Below are 15,343 nucleotides of genomic sequence, written 5' to 3' on the forward strand. Positions count from 1 at the left end.
AGTGTGGCGAACTGTCAACATGCTTGTTTGTGTACGGCGTGTTTCGGCGCGCGCGAAACTTCACGTACGTTCCCGTACGCTCCATCGTTATTGTTTCTGTGTTTTTTTCTGTGCAGCTTTTGGAACAAACGCGAACGGCACCATGGGAATTAAGGGACTTTCACAGCTGATCGCCGATATCGCCCCGTTTGCGGTGAAGGAAGGCGAAATTAAACAATTCTTCGGTAAGCTACACCGACTCGCTCGGCTCTGGTGGTTTGTGTTGTCACTTCAATCATCCTCTTTTTCCCGTAGGAAGAAAAGTCGCAATCGATGCATCGATGTGTCTGTACCAGTTCCTGATTGCCGTGCGGGCTGAGGGTGCCCAGCTGACGTCGGTGGACGGCGAGACGACGTCCCACCTGATGGGCACGTTCTACCGCACCATCCGGCTGCTCGAGAACGGCATCAAGCCGGTGTACGTGTTCGACGGCAAGCCGCCGGACCTTAAGTCGGGCGAGCTGAACAAGCGGGCCGAGCGGCGCGAGGAGGCCCAGAAAGCGCTGGACAAAGCGACCGAAGCAGGTGCGACGGAGGATATCGAGAAGTTCAACCGTCGGCTCGTGAAGGTGACGAAACACCACGCCAACGAAGCGAAGGAGCTGCTGCGGCTGATGGGCGTCCCGTACGTGGAAGCGCCGTGCGAAGCGGAAGCCCAATGCGCCGCCCTGGTGCGCGCGGGCAAGGTGTACGCGACGGCCACCGAGGACATGGATGCGCTCACGTTCGGTTCGAACATCCTGCTGCGGCATCTTACCTTCAGCGAGGCGCGCAAGATGCCGGTGCAGGAGTTTGCGTACGAAAAGGTGCTGAAGGGGTTCGAGCTGACGCAGGACGAGTTCATCGATCTGTGCATACTGCTCGGGTGCGACTACTGCGACACGATCCGGGGCATCGGGCCGAAGAAAGCGATCGAGCTGATCAACAAGCACCGCACGATCGAGAAGATACTGGAGCATCTGGACCGGCAGAAGTACATCGTGCCGGAGGGCTGGAACTATGAGCAGGCGCGCAAGCTGTTCAAGGAGCCGGAGGTGCAGGACGCGGACACGATCGAGCTCAAGTGGAGCGAACCGGACGAGGAGGGGCTGGTGAAGTTCCTGTGCGGCGACCGGCAGTTCAACGAGGATCGCATACGCTCGGGCGCGAAGAAAATACTGAAAACGAAAAACACCGCCACCCAGGGCAGGTTGGATTCCTTCTTCAAGGTCCTGCCGTCGACCGGCACGCCCAAGCGAAAGGTGGACGAAAAGAAGCCGCTGGCCGGGTCGTCGGCAAAGAAGGCCAAAACTAGCGGCGCGACGAGGGGCAGAAAGCCAAAGTAAATGTCTGATCCTACTTACCGACGGTTTTTTGGGGCTGATTGCTATTATTTGTACTACGTAAGACACCTTCTTTCTAAATCCTCAACTGCGCGAATTGTTCGATTAATCTTAAAAATAAACATTATACTTCTATATAAATACAATCACGTTTTCCGCTCGTTTCCCGTACTCAGCACATGTACTGTTTCGCAAGGGAGCGAAGGAAGCGGTTCTTCCGAACGGCGGCCGCCTCACGCTTGATTTCGTCGTTGTTGTTTGCGTTCAGTTCCAGCTGGCCAATGAAAGAGACCTGAAATTACAAGAGAATAACGAATTACTTTTTTTGAAATGAAACGGTTTAACAAACATTCTAATGTTTTCTTCTAATTTTACTGACAAGAAGCCTCCTCTTTTCAGTGCGTTCTACTTTAAATCAGAAGAGCAGTGCTTGAAATTCCGCAACCTTTCATGATAAGATAATTTCTACAGCCCACCATGTAGTGAGGAGTAAAGTTGGCCTCCGGAATCGATTCTGGAAGATAGGTCCGTTCAGCATTATTCGGAGTCGTTCGGAATCGTCCGAAGTCGTCCGGAGTCGTTCGGAATAGTTTTGAGTCGTCGGAATAGTTGGGAGCTGGACGACATCCCGAGTCGTCCGGAGTCGCCCAGAGTCGTCCAGAGTCATTCGGAATCGTTTGGAGTCGTCCGGAGTCATCCAGAGTCGTTCGAAATCGTTCGGAGCCGTTCGGAGTTGTCGGAGTCGTCCGGAGTCGTCTAGAGTCGTCCAGAGTCGTCCGGAGTCGTTCTGAATCGTCCGGAGTCGTTCAAAAACGGAGTCATCCGGAGCCGTCCGGAGTCCTTCGGAGTTATCCGGAGTCCTTCGGAGTTGGCCGGAGTCGTTGGGAGTTGGTTCAAAAACGGAGTCATCCGGAGTCCTTTGGAGTTGGAAGGAGTCGTTGGGAGTTGGAGTCATCCAGAGTCGTTCGGAATCGTTCGGAGCCGTTCGGAGTTGTCGGAGTCGTCCGGAGTCGTCCGGAGTCGTCCGGAGTCGTCTAGAGTCGTCCAGAATCGTCCGGAGTCGTTCAAAAACGGAGTCATCCGGAGCCGTCCGGAGTCCTTCGGAGTTATCCGGAGTCCTTCGGAGTTGGCCGGAGTCGTTGAGAGTTGGAGTCATCCGGAGTCGTTCGGAATCGTTCGGAGCCGTTCGAAGTTGTCGGAGTCGTCCGGAGTCGTCTAGAGTCGTTCAGAGTCGTCCCGAATCGTTCTGAATCGTCCGGAGTCGTTCAAAAACGGAATCATCCGGAGTCGTCCGGAGTCCTTCGGAGTTGTCGGAGTCCTTCGGAGTTGTCGGAGTCGTCCGGAGTTGGCCGGAGTCAGACTTGGAAACAAAGACCGAGTATACGAAGTGCACGCGCAAAGTGAAAGACAAACTAACACAACAAAATAAATGCCGGATCACAAGCACACTACACCGGACGGCTCCTAATGACTTCGGACGATTCCGGACGACTTTGGAAGACTCCGAACGACTCCGAACGACTGCGGACGACCCCAAACCACTCCAAACGATTCCAGACGACTCCGACTCCGGGCAGACCTAATGGTTTGAATTTTGCCGGAATCGGAATCGGACTAACAATAGCCAGAGTCAGATCAGAGGCGTGGGTGCGCTCCAAAGAGCACATCACTGCTACTGTGTGTCCCACTCAGTACGATCAAAAGCCCCATACCCCACTTACCGCTTGCAGTCGCCGCTTGTGCTCACCCTTCTTGTAGTGCCAGTTGACAATGAACTCGAGCAGCGTCGGGTCCCAGATGCAGCTGTAGTACGAATCCATCGCATCCGAGTAGCTGGCCGACTTTTCGCTGATGCTCTTAAACGCGAGCCCATAGTCCGTCTCGTCAAAGAACTGGCAGAGCACGGCGGCCTGCACGAAGCACCCCAGATTGGTGCTGCACTTCACCATGCGCCGGATCAGAAAGTCGTCCATCAGCGGGCGCTGCAGATGGACGGTACAGTACTCGGTGCCGGAGATTAGTGCCGTCACGTAGTAGCGCATGGCGGCTTCGAAATTGTTCGCGACAAACTCGACGTCCCCCTTCAGCTTCAGCCAGGGGATGTTGTTCGGATAGTAGCGAAGGGCTTGATTGAGCAGCAGGTTCAGTGCCTCGATGACGAGCTTCACGTTGTAGATGGAAGTGCTGAGTAAAAGAGAGGGTAATAGAGAGAGCGAGAGAGCGAGAGAGCGATCGAGTTAAGTAACCATGGGAAAGAGGTTGCAGAAAAGCGCCCCAATGCTCACTTGTTCACGTTCGATGGCCAGAGGAACATGTACTCGGCGTTCATTTCCGCGTTCGCTTCGTCGCGCAAGATGTTGTGCAGCTTCGCCAGCAGCGACAGCAGTATCGAGATGACCAGCGGTTCCCGCAGCTTGCCAATGAGCAGCACCAGCGGACCGTCGGGCGGTAGCTGCCGTTGCCGCGAGCCGGGCGGATTGAGAAACATCGGCAGTATCATTTCCCACGCCTCGCGGTTCGTTTTCTTCGTGCCCTTAAACTTCTCAATGTCCAGAAAGGCCTGCGTAATGGCCGAACACAGCTCGATCCCGGGGAAGCGCTTGTCGACCGGCACGAGCAGCGCGTTCCATTCGTTCAGGTTCAGCAGCAGGGCGGCACAGTGGTCGAGCAGTTTGGCGTGCGGCATCAGTTCGTTGCCGCCGCCGGCCGCCGCCGCATTCAGGCACTGCTTGCAGTTGCGCACGAGCTGCGCCTGGTCGACCGGTTTGCGGGGCCACTCGTCGAGCACCTGCTGGATCTGTACGAGCAACCCTTCCCAGGACACCATCTTGCCGAGCTTTGCAATCAGCGGATTGCCCGCCAGCTCGGGCCGCTGCGTTTCATTTTTCAGCACAGTCAGCAGCGTGATGGCAGTGGCGTACTCTTTCCGGGCGGTCAGTTCCCTTGCCTTCCCGATAAGGATATATGCAAAGTCCTGCAGGAAACCGCGCTGCAGGGGAATTAACACCTGCTCCAGTGGGTACGGGATCGTCCAGCTGGGATTGATCGTAAACAGTGGCTTCGAGGGGTTCGTTCCGGCAATCTTCACCAGCAGCTTGCGGACCGCGTTTGCCGAGGTGCAGGAGATAAGCTGACGTTCAAGCTGGCCAACCTCGAGACGGGGATCTGAAGAAAAGAAACCACAAATCAATCATCTCACATAACAAACACATACCAAGCATGACGCTTCAACTTACTCTTTGTCTCCGGTATCACCCAATCGCTCTGGAGCGCAACACCTCCCAGCTGCGTTTCTGGCTGCGTATGCTGGGCGCGAAAGTCTTTCAGCTCCTGCAGCGACACCACCTTCGAGTAGCTTTGCACGTACGCCTCGAAGGCGGGTCCCAGCTCGCCCCCGTACAGGGTGATGATTTTGTAAAAGTATCGCTTCAACAGCCCCCGCTCCTCCAGCGAGAACTGCTCGTACTGCTCGTCCGCATACTGGAACAGCGATTCGATCAGCTTCGGCTGCTGGTTTTTGTACTTCTGCAGCGCCACGTTGCAGCTGAGTATGTTCTCCCCGTCCATCACGTACCGGATGATGTTGAGCGCAACCACGGCCAGCTCCAGCTCCTTCTGCTCGATCGGGTTGCCGTCGGTGCTGCCGATCGCGTTGTACCCTTCGATGTTGAGCTCGAGCAGCTTGCGCTGCGTCATCGGTATTTCCTTGCGCAGGTTGTCCTCCTTCAGTATCATCACGATGTCGGAGTAGTGGTTGAGGATCGATTCGTGCAGCCGCTGCAGCAGCCCGTCCGGTTCGCCGGTGACACCGCACGCCAGCAGGTAGCCCTGCAGCACTTCCGCGCTCACGGTGCAGTAGGCCGGCGGCAGCCCGGTCCGGCCAATCTCCTCCCGCTGCCACTGGGCATAGTTGTCCTTGCACAGCAGCACATTCTGCCGGGCCAGCTCGTACTTCTGCACGTACAGGTAGTACTGGCAGAGGTCGTAATGCAGCTGGGCCCGCAGTTCGCACGGTTTAATCGCGATCGCCGCATCGAACCGTTGCTGCGTATGCTCGCTGTTGGAATCGAGCGGCACAAAGGATTCGTACGTGAGGACGCGAAACGTTTGCGGCTCCATCAGCACCTGGTTGAGGTAGTCGATGCTGAGCTGGGTGATGGGCTCGAGCGCCGGAATGGATGATTCGTCCCGCAGCACAAACGTGGTCAGGTCGGGAACGGCGGGGCTGTAACAAAGGGAAGAGATACAATCATTTCCCGGCGGTAAAATAACACGCTCTACGTACCCGTGGTTGGATTTGATGTTCTTGATAACGGCCGCACGCAGTACCTGCGCCCGCAGCACCCACCGATGGTACAGCGTAAGCGCAAAGTTGAATGAATGCCGCGACCCATCCGTACCGATCAGCGCCGGATCCTGGAGCAGCGACGACGGCAGTGCCACCATTTTGCCCGCCGTTATGCTGCACAGATCGGCTAGCAGCTGTATCTGCAGCGAGACGGAAAGCGTTCGCTCCAGCTTGTCTAGGTCCCAGCGCATGAAGGCTGCCACCTTGAGGGCGAGAATTTTCAGCGCCAGCTGCTTCTTGGTGTACTTCAGTCCATCCGACCGGTGCGCCCCGTCCGGGTCGGGTGCCGTCAGATCGGGCGGATGCGTTTGACCTTCCGGTGCTTTGGCGAGAAACTGGGTTATAAGGTCCGTTGGGGAGGGATCTACAAAACACGATGCTATTATTGTTGTGCTTGAAGGGGAAGTCTGTATATAACGCACCAGGGTTCGCTTTGTTGAGGTGTTTGGCTAGCAGCGAAGGTTTTAGCAAAAACTCGAACCACAAGATGGTTTCCTCCGACAGCGGAACTGTTCTCGGTTTGAGTAAATCCATCCTTTGCACACTTTTACACCTTTGATCGTATTTATTCGGTAATTTTGGTTGGCGATGCACAACGCGCGATGAAAACAAACACCGGCAGAGATTGTTTTGATGCCATGCCCAAACTGTCAAAGGGTGCGTGAGCTGTCAGCTGTCACACAGGGTGATCAGGGTGAAAATTCGTTGAAATTAGAAAACCGTCTGCCTGTTGTTTGCAACTACGAAAATTTCCGACGAAATTACCGGCCTTAACCTTACTTCCAGCAGATGAATGGGGCTTCCCTTTTCCGTTTCTCCAAAAACCCAACCATAAATCAAACGTTTTGAGTTACGTTTTCTAAATGTGCTTTATTTGCTGTACGCCACCCTTAATTATTCCTCGTCTTTTTTAAAGCTAGGATAATGATCTTTCAAAAACTGTTTCAAAAATCGCCGCTGCTGCTGCACCTCGATGAGCGGTGGCAGCAATTCCTTCCGATCTTCGTGCAGAACCTCCCAGACCTCCGGGGGACAACGTACGCCGTAGCGTGTCCGGATCAGGGTTTTAAGCACATATAGCCGGAGCAGCTCACTTTCCACATATGCCACAACGGCACGTGCACTCGCCTGTTGAGGATTTACGTCGGATGTCTCCACGCTCGACCTCGACTCCAGGATCATGGCCCGGACCCTTTCCAGCCGTTCCGATATACCATCCATTCTGGAAGTTGGCAAACATGCTATCATTTAGCGAGGTTAAGCTTCGTCGGAGTGCTTACTGATCTTACCCTAAAGAGTGATTTCCTTGCGCTGATTACGAACGAAGTAATGGCCGATCTCAACGACCAGCAGCGGTGTTGCGATCTCCTTGAAAGCAGCTATGTATTTACAACAATAGCAAAGGTTTGGGAAGAGTTAAAATTGTCCTCATCAGCAAATATCGAACAACTCACAACTTACTTTCAATGAAATGAAAACAATCCGTGCTGAGGATGTGCTGTGTTCCAGGAACGCAACCAAGTTCAACCGTACTGAATAGCTGAAGCCTACCGAATGAAGACTATTGATAGTTTTAAAGCTTGCTCGCTCTATCGGACACAAACTTAGGCGGCGCTCTAGCAGCAATCGAACACGACATCCGACACGAACAAACCCATATAATCATATGGAGGTGCACTGTCAGACACAAACAAACAAACAAGACAAACATGTCAAATCCCATACATTTTTCATGTTCGATGTCGTGTTCGATTGGTGCTAGAGCGCCGGGTTAGAGAGCGGTACTTGTTCCGACGCAATGCGTTGCGATTTTGCCAAAATGTATGGGATTTGACAGACGCATGCGTTAACGACGCACGACGCAGCGTCAAAGTAGAAAAATTTCTATTTCGACGCACGTCGTGATGCGTCTGTCAAAATGGTTTAACCATATCGGGTGAAAATCGATATTTTTTCACGTTAAATTGTTTCGAGCGCAATTGGACGTGTAATTGGACTACTAAATAATTTTATTAACCAAACAAAATTAATGTAGAGAAAGTAATTTCGTAATTGCTGCAAAACAGATGTGTGTGGGTCAGTATGCTATATGCAATAAAAAAGCGAAAACATGCTTTGCACTGTTTTGAGCAGAACTGGAAATGATTTTACAGTTGTAATTTAACATTATAATCACTTCAGAACCTATAAGTAAGAGGCATTATCGAAACAAGTACCAAGCCCTTAGCCAGCACAATTCAGCATCTTCCGCAGTTGCTTTTTCAAATTATGCTAAAAGCATAAAAAAAAATCGGTTTTATCGTACCTTTTGCTCAATAGTGTGGCATTTTGGTGCCAAAGATGAGTACCAAAAAGATAGCTAGCTTTACGCGGAAATATTACATTACAAGTGACATACACAAAAAAGTACGATTTGATTGATTTTTTTGATTTTTAGCTTTATTTTACATCGAGTTTCTTAATTTTTTACCACAGCTACACTACATTTGAGTTCGGGTCTTAAAACTGTAAACATTACTACATCGTTTATCTTACAATAGCTTGTACGCATTGTGGTTGGAACTAGCTTCAGTATCGCACTACTGATCCATTAAGTAGTAACATTAAAGTCCTGCCTATTCGTGGCCGCTTGTCTTTTACCTATGCGCCGCCTTCCCACCTATCGTACCTTCGTAGCAGGTGTGTACGTGCGCGCTCTAATGAATACCTAACGATACACCTAACGATCGGCAGCTTCTCACTCGGTGAGTATCTGTCGAGAAACATATCGAAAGACACACTACTGTCTAGCTTAACAACCTTTGCTAACGTATCGAGCTTTTGCCCTGTTTTGCGTGAGAGCGATTGTGATGACGATTTTAAACTTTGGCATTTCTAATCCCGTCCTGGCCCGCACTGCTCAATTCGTCTAACTTGAGCCAACCTTAACCAAAAAGGATCTTAACCTTTCTAATCTTAAGGGAGCCTGTTTACTTTCTTTTGCTGAATGGGCAGGTGTTTTAAAATGTACAAACGTCTTTCTATTATCTCTTCCCGGGACTATACATGAAGACTCTTTTTTGCATTAGGAAAGAACTGGCCCCTGGATGTCTGGCCAACGACTTACATTGAAGCTGCTTTTTTGCGGGTCCAAAGAATGCGTAAATCAACCTTATTGTTTGCTGTTCAGAGAAACAGGTTCGTTCAGTTTAATCGCCCAACATTCAATCAATGGTTGGCCCCCGTCGCCAGAAGCCTATAGCGAAATGACTTTCATCGCTCGAGATTAGTTTCGCGCTTGAGATTTTCCCCTTACAGCCGAAACGTTTTCGATAGCAGCAGACCAATGTGTCTGGGTTAGAAAGCAGCGGAATAATACTAACGATAGCATAATAACGCCCATCACACAATAGAGCTAAGTAAATAAATTAGAGAAAATTATGGTAGTCGAGCTTGCTAAAACTACACTCTTGCGGCAGAATGTGGGAAAATGCGGGTAGAACTTGGTGACCGACCCGAGGACAGAGGGAGCGCAATTTTGGACGCCTTGATTTATACTTTCCCTCCGTTCGCTCTGTTGTGCAGAGAGAAAGAGAGAGAGAGAGAGAGCGGTAAGGGGGAAGAATCTAATCACCCCAATAAGCGCTTTGAAAGGTAGTGCAATAAATAAAAGTAAGTATAAGTAACAGTGTGCCGGTCGCGGGACCGCATTCAACAAGCAACCCCCTCTGCTCTTCGTTGAGAGCGATTTCCCGTCAGAAGTCGCAGGGAGTCAGATTTTCCACGAAACACAACTTTCACCCCCAAGTCGTTGGTGATGGATGGTGGATGGTAGTGCTAGTGGTAGTCGCCCGTACAAAACCGTCGATACAGTATTAATAGGAAGAGCACGAGCAGCTTCGTGCTGGACATCTGTTTGGTCGCGGCGGAGGTGTGGTCCACAAACTCCATGAACAGATGGTACGGGCATTGGCTCGGTGCCTTCACGAACGTGTCAAAGACGGGATACTTAAATATTTCCGACGCCTGCGAAAGGGAGTAAAAGGAGCGTGTATTAGAGATGGTGTGTTGTTTGGCATGAAAGCTTCGTTTTTTTTCGTGCGTAATACTTACCACAGAAATAGAATCGCTCGAAACGCGGCAGAACGTCATGTGCTTCCCGGTCAGGATGCTCTGCTCGACGCGCCTCGTAAACAGTGGCTCCGACCAGGGCAGCTGGTTCAGGTGCGACAGGAAGGTGCGGTCGTGAAACTCGACCGGATCGGATATGATCAGCTTGTTCAGTATCGATTCCTTGTACAGCACGTCCTCCTCGTCGATGACGCTGTAGTCTTTCGCATTCTGCAGCGCCTTGATTGCGAGCTGGTTCTGCTCGTCGTCGACGTCACCGCCGGGTGCGAAGTTGGGAAACACGGTCGTCGGCAGCAGGTCCAGTATGTTGCCATTGTACAAGAACAGATTCTCCACGTCGGTCATGTTCATTGCGTAGAACTGAAACACGCCGAAAGTTTCGAAGAACTCTTTCACCGGGGTCATGCTGTAGCAGCCGGCTAGTTCGATTTTCGGATAGTAGGTGATGAACGACAGGCACATCTCCTGCTTGGTCGAGTAGCCACCGAGCGTGGGCCGTCGTCGACCGACAGTCTGAGAGAATCGAGGGGACAAGAAAGGTTACATTATTGTTTAATTTATTACATTCTGGGGGATGATGATGATGAGTAATGTGTTGAAAAGCTCTTAACAGTATGCTTTTGCAATGCGGGTTGCATACTGTTTGGCGCACTTTTATTGTTTTTTGGTTTTAAAATTCTCCAAACGTATGTTAAAAGCATTCTAAAATAAATTGTTTAAAAAAATTACCCATAGCGGCATGTGCCACGGTTGCTTACCTCGTAGGCACAATCGGTAATGAGATAGTCTCCCGGCAGTACGCTCGTTTCGTTTTCCAGCTGGCGGACCTGCTGGAAGTTATGGTTGTAGTTGTCGTCCTCCACGATCCGTGGCAGCTCCTTGCCGTCCCGCACGTGCCGCAGCTTCATCTTTCTGCCCGCCACGTGCGAGTGCAGTGCGGCCGACACGATGTTAATGCCCTCGGCCGGAAAGACCGCCCCGGTGCAGGACGGACCGCAGATGCCGACGTTGCGGTACAGCTTCTGGCCGGGCGGAATCATCTGCGTGTCGGACACGGACACGCCGGATATCATCATGCCGGCGTCATGCTTGCGCACGTGGCGCGTATAGTGGATGCGAAAGCCGGAATGGTCCAGCACGCGCTTGGCGCGCGGATTGTCGTAGTGCACCTCGAGCATGTAATATTTCGGCGCGCCCTTATCGCCCCCGATCGGGATGCCGATGTGCTCGGGCAGGAACTGGCCCGATGCACCGACGCCCCAGGTAGCGACCGGTGTGATGCACGAGTCCCAGTCGCGGGGCGTCAGGAGATTGCTGTTGCAGACCGCCCCACTGCTCTTTACCCACACGTCCCAGGAGTTCGGGTCGGAACCGGGGTACGAGTTGGTCGAACACTCGAACAGTGTCATGTGGTGAACCAGTGGCTGTTTCGTGGAGCTGCAAAAGAACAAAAGGTGGGGAGATTAAATTATAGATTAAAAAAAGGACTTTCGGGATGAGGCTGGGGATGGTTTTAGACGAAGGATAAAGATGAGGCCTTTCCGATGAAAGTTGGTCGTGCGTCTCTACAACAACAACTTGTATGTAGATACGGAGACGAGGTAATCTAGTCCAGAGTTCCATGTATTTCGTTCCACATGGCAACCACACAATGAGCTGGGTGTGATGGGAGACATCAATCAAAATGCTAAAATATGACCTTCATTTACAAGCACCGGAACAAAGCACGAGTCCTATTTCAATCAAGGCGAATCCCATTCAACTACCTGGTACGAGAATAGCTAATTAAGCTCACACGGATATGATGGGTTGATTAATTTAAATTATACTGTCCTATTCCTGCCCGTTTGGATGCCTGATTTGATGATCTGTGGGGCACACGCTGGTGGCAGTAATTTAATTCCCTATCCAGGACATCCAAATTTCAAACGGCATTGCATTTCGCGAACCCCAGGAAACGCTACAATGCATTGTTTTTTTGCGCAAAAATGTGACACGTTCGATGATAATGTTTCATAATGAGCTTGGCCGTGCCTATCAATCATCAGGAGAGCCAAATATTTGCTCCCGTGTGAGAGATTGTTTAGTCATTATCTCGAAAATCTAATCCATTCAAAATGGATGAATTATTCATTTCATAATAGTGATATGTGATAGTGTCTCCCGTTTTGTGATCAATCATTAAATGCCCCCGGCGTGGCATTGTGCTACTTCCACAAAAGTGCTCCACAATGATTTAAAGCCATCGATAAGGCAGTGAAGTAGAAATGTCGTGATAATGTGACCTCAAACAAGGTTCAGAAATCTCTTCGGGCCAGATTTAGCTGAGCGAAAGAAATGGTTCGAAATAGACTTTGCATCGCCCCACGGACGGCTAGATACGCGCACGAGACCTGGAAAGCACTCATCCGTGGTGAGTTGCATGCGCAAAATTGGCGGAGAAACAACCGACCGATCGACCAACCCGGGACGGTTTTTGGGGGAATTAAGCAAAAAACCGGCTCCGCAGATAACATCTTTACCGGCCGGCCCCAGTCTCTCTGCAGGTGACAGCAGGAAGTATTAGCCAGAGGTTCCCTGGGACTGTTTTGTCCATTCGCTCCTTCCTCCCTCCAGGTAAACAAAGAATATGGAAGAAACATGCGATCAAAACGAATGATACCTTTACCACACAAAAGCGGACGACCTTCTCCCCTCATCGGTTAATAAGGGTCTATCTCTTGCTCTCAAAAAAATTAATTCCAAAAGCCTAGAGCCTCGAGCCATAGGCAAATCTTGGGGACATCTTCCACTCTTTCCGTACCAAACACCTGCCGGGTTTTTTGTTGATTTACTGCTTAATTTAGTGGAAACGGTTATGCAAATCAATCTCTGTAGACATTGCGGATAGAACAGGTACACTCCGGCAGGCGAAGAAAGACAAGTGCGTAGCAACATTTGAAACATATCCTACAGTGATGAACTCCAAAAATGGATGCCCAACGAACTGTGCACTAATCTGATAGTATACAGTTATCCGTTCTGTTCCACCAGCAACATTCTTTCCTTACCTTTCCTTGGTGAGCAGTGCCTCGTAACCGATGATGTGATGCTTCTCGCGCAGTGTCGGTGCCTTCAGTATCTTGCACCAGTACAGCGTATCCATGCTCGTATCGATGGACACGTTCTTCACCGTCACGTCCCATTGCCGCAGGTCGTCCCGTTGCAATGCATCCGCCGGTCGGCGAAACATTGGACCAAGAAAGTGGATCGACCGGGCGCCACGGTTACCGCTGTGCCCCTTTAGACTGCCGGCTACCGGGTCCCGGTCACCGTACGACCACAGGATCTTCATCGTATCGGACTGTGGAAATATGGAAAAAAAGATATGGTGGGAAAGATTAATTTACGACCCGAATCGAGAATCACGGTAGAGAGGAAAGAAGTGTCACCGAGTAGAAGGACGTGTGACAAAACCATTCGTTCGCTCGAGAGTGAGTGTTAGTGTAGGAGTTGGAGTTTGAAGTTGTCAAATTCATTGAAGAATGCATTTGACAAGGATTGAGTAAGTTTCAAATCAATTTTGATACAATCGATTGGAATTCTTGGTACTACAACACGTTGATAGTTGGATCACCTGGAATGGTAGTTACTATGGTGCTTACAGGGTTTTCCAAGTCAGTTTCGAATGTAAACATTGTTATTCACCGCATTCAAGATGTTTTTCAACAGCTGTCAATTTGGTGTATTTGCTTCATAATGAAATTTCAGTTTCAATACATGATTTTCAACACATAACATAACAAAGAACTTTTAGACGCAATCCAGCTTGAGGCGTGTGAAAAATCATGTTGAAGAAATTATAAATTTTGATGATGAAAATGAAATATCAGCTTGATGTGGATTAACATCTTGCACGTGGTGATTACCAATGTCTACATTCGAAAGTGACTTGGAAACCCCTGTAAGCACCATAGTAAATACCTATTGGCTGTATTGATTGCATTGATACAGGTAGAGATATGTGTGACAGTGCGGCAGCTTAAAGTTGGCAAAGCAAAGAGGAAAACTTGTTGAAACAGGCTTCAATTCCCGCATCAAACGAGCAGATTTCTTAAACGGGATGAAAGTGTCACACACACAACAGGGAAAACTGCGTATTAAATTTCACACCTTGTTCTACCTTTCAGCTCTTTCGGCTTTTTTTAGAGCAACAGCTTTGGAGGAAACTATTCACTAGAAAGTTAGAGAGAATGTAGAAAACGGATCCTATTGCAAAGAACGTAAAATGCAGTATGTATTTACTGTTCGTTGCTTTAGTTAAGATACTCCGACAATATCACAGATTCGAGGGTCGTACATAGTTTCGAATGTCACGCACAAATGTACCCAAGCATGAAAGGAGAGATTTGCTTCAAGCAGTTGTGCACCACTTCCCATACATGAGGCAAGTTCCGATGATAAGATTCTTAAAGCATATGAAAAATCATACCATGCACTCAGAAACATGACTAGATAAGTATGAAGATCCTTTTTCCCTCTGGGGGGTTTCCTATCCTTGATTGGATTCCATACCAAAAGTGTGCTTCAGTTGAGCTGGTGTTGCAGTTTATTATGGACTAATAACATATGTATGTGTTCACCTTTATGCCCTTATGCTAGCGAATCTGTTCAATCTCTTACAGGGTTTTCCAAGCCACTTCAATGTTGAAACTGGAAATTTCAATCACGTTAAATGTATGCTGAAGGCTGCACGGGTGAATTCAACTCTGAAAAGCCAGTTCAATACAAAAAGTTTTGTTTTCAAAATCGTTGAACTATTTTTCAATATCGGTATAAGCCATTTCGATCTGTCAGTTTGGCGGGCTCTCGCCACTATGGGATAGAAGGAAATGCAATACGTCAAAATGTTCAGTGAGTGAGGTTTTCTGCATCATCCCAACGAATACAGTATAGAAACCATCAAATGAACAAAACTATACAGGGTTTCGAATCATATAATGGACTACTTGATCCACTCGGTGGAATGTTTCAAATGGTTCGGGGATGTATGCAACGTTGCTATGGAGGTTTGCAAGCATATAGGGGAATATGTCAAATGCTTAGGAGAAGTGTGCAAAACAGCTATGGAGTTTTGCATCCAGCTATGGAGCGCTCGGATGTAGCGCTGTAGAAATTAATCCTAGAATTTTTTAAAAAAGCACCGCGTGATGATTTAAATGGTTGAGGTGATTGGCTTTTCAGAGTTGAATTCACCCGTGCAGCCTTCAGCATACATTTAACGTGATTGAAATTTCCAGTTTCAACATTGAAGTGGCTTGGAAAACCCTGTATTAATCCCGATCTCTCGCTTGAAGCTTATGTTTTTTAATTCAAAAACTTGTACAACAATCTTACATATTACTTTCTATGTTGTCGGTTAAAACCCTATCTTCCGAAGACATTTTCGGTTCGGAGCTAAAACTTTCCGAACGCAAGTAACCCATCTCAAACACCTCTACAAACCGATAAAGATCGTACCTTTGTCAACCTGTTGCCCTTAACG

The 15,343-nt window shown here is 49.3% G+C and overlaps 3 protein-coding genes and 1 long non-coding RNA gene across 6 annotated transcripts in view; 1 reads left to right on the top strand and 3 right to left on the bottom strand.

Annotated features, from left to right (window-relative positions):
- The first annotated feature begins 23 nt into the window (after nucleotides 1-23).
- Nucleotides 24-1,507, top strand: LOC120904179 (flap endonuclease 1). The gene is made up of 2 exons (XM_040313999.1): nucleotides 24-224; nucleotides 295-1,507. Exons 1-2 carry the CDS (start codon nucleotides 143-145, stop codon nucleotides 1,362-1,364), a joined length of 1,152 nt encoding a protein of 383 aa, XP_040169933.1. The 5' UTR covers nucleotides 24-142; the 3' UTR covers nucleotides 1,365-1,507.
- Nucleotides 1,508-1,510: 3 nt separating this feature from the next.
- LOC120904175 (integrator complex subunit 8) lies at nucleotides 1,511-6,334 on the bottom strand. Its single transcript, XM_040313986.1, has 6 exons — nucleotides 6,132-6,334; nucleotides 5,647-6,073; nucleotides 4,598-5,586; nucleotides 3,647-4,526; nucleotides 3,083-3,545; nucleotides 1,511-1,653 (listed from the first exon to the last, which is right to left on the bottom strand). The coding sequence occupies exons 1-6, from the start codon at nucleotides 6,241-6,243 to the stop codon at nucleotides 1,534-1,536; spliced, it is 2,991 nt and encodes a 996-aa protein (XP_040169920.1). The 5' UTR covers nucleotides 6,244-6,334; the 3' UTR covers nucleotides 1,511-1,533.
- Nucleotides 6,335-6,559: 225 nt separating this feature from the next.
- LOC120901948 lies at nucleotides 6,560-7,300 on the bottom strand. Its single transcript, XR_005739349.1, has 3 exons — nucleotides 7,171-7,300; nucleotides 6,999-7,088; nucleotides 6,560-6,931 (listed from the first exon to the last, which is right to left on the bottom strand). It is a non-coding gene; the product is annotated as an uncharacterized LOC120901948 (long non-coding RNA).
- Nucleotides 7,301-8,132: 832 nt separating this feature from the next.
- LOC120903576 (MOXD1 homolog 1) overlaps nucleotides 8,133-15,343 on the bottom strand; it is a 53,041-nt gene continuing 45,830 nt past the window's right edge. For all 3 annotated transcript variants that reach the window (XM_040313096.1, XM_040313095.1, XM_040313094.1), the window contains exons 4-7: nucleotides 12,870-13,162; nucleotides 10,578-11,256; nucleotides 9,802-10,332; nucleotides 8,133-9,714 (exon numbers count right to left, since the gene is read on the bottom strand). In XM_040313096.1, coding sequence (XP_040169030.1) covers nucleotides 9,526-9,714; nucleotides 9,802-10,332; nucleotides 10,578-11,256; nucleotides 12,870-13,162 — 1,692 coding nt within the window. In that variant the 3' untranslated portion in view covers nucleotides 8,133-9,525. The remainder of the gene's footprint in view (nucleotides 9,715-9,801; nucleotides 10,333-10,577; nucleotides 11,257-12,869; nucleotides 13,163-15,343) is intronic.

Source organism: Anopheles arabiensis, chromosome 3 (genome assembly GCF_016920715.1).
Source record: "Anopheles arabiensis isolate DONGOLA chromosome 3, AaraD3, whole genome shotgun sequence".
In the NCBI taxonomy this organism is placed as follows: Eukaryota; Metazoa; Arthropoda; class Insecta; order Diptera; family Culicidae; genus Anopheles; species Anopheles arabiensis.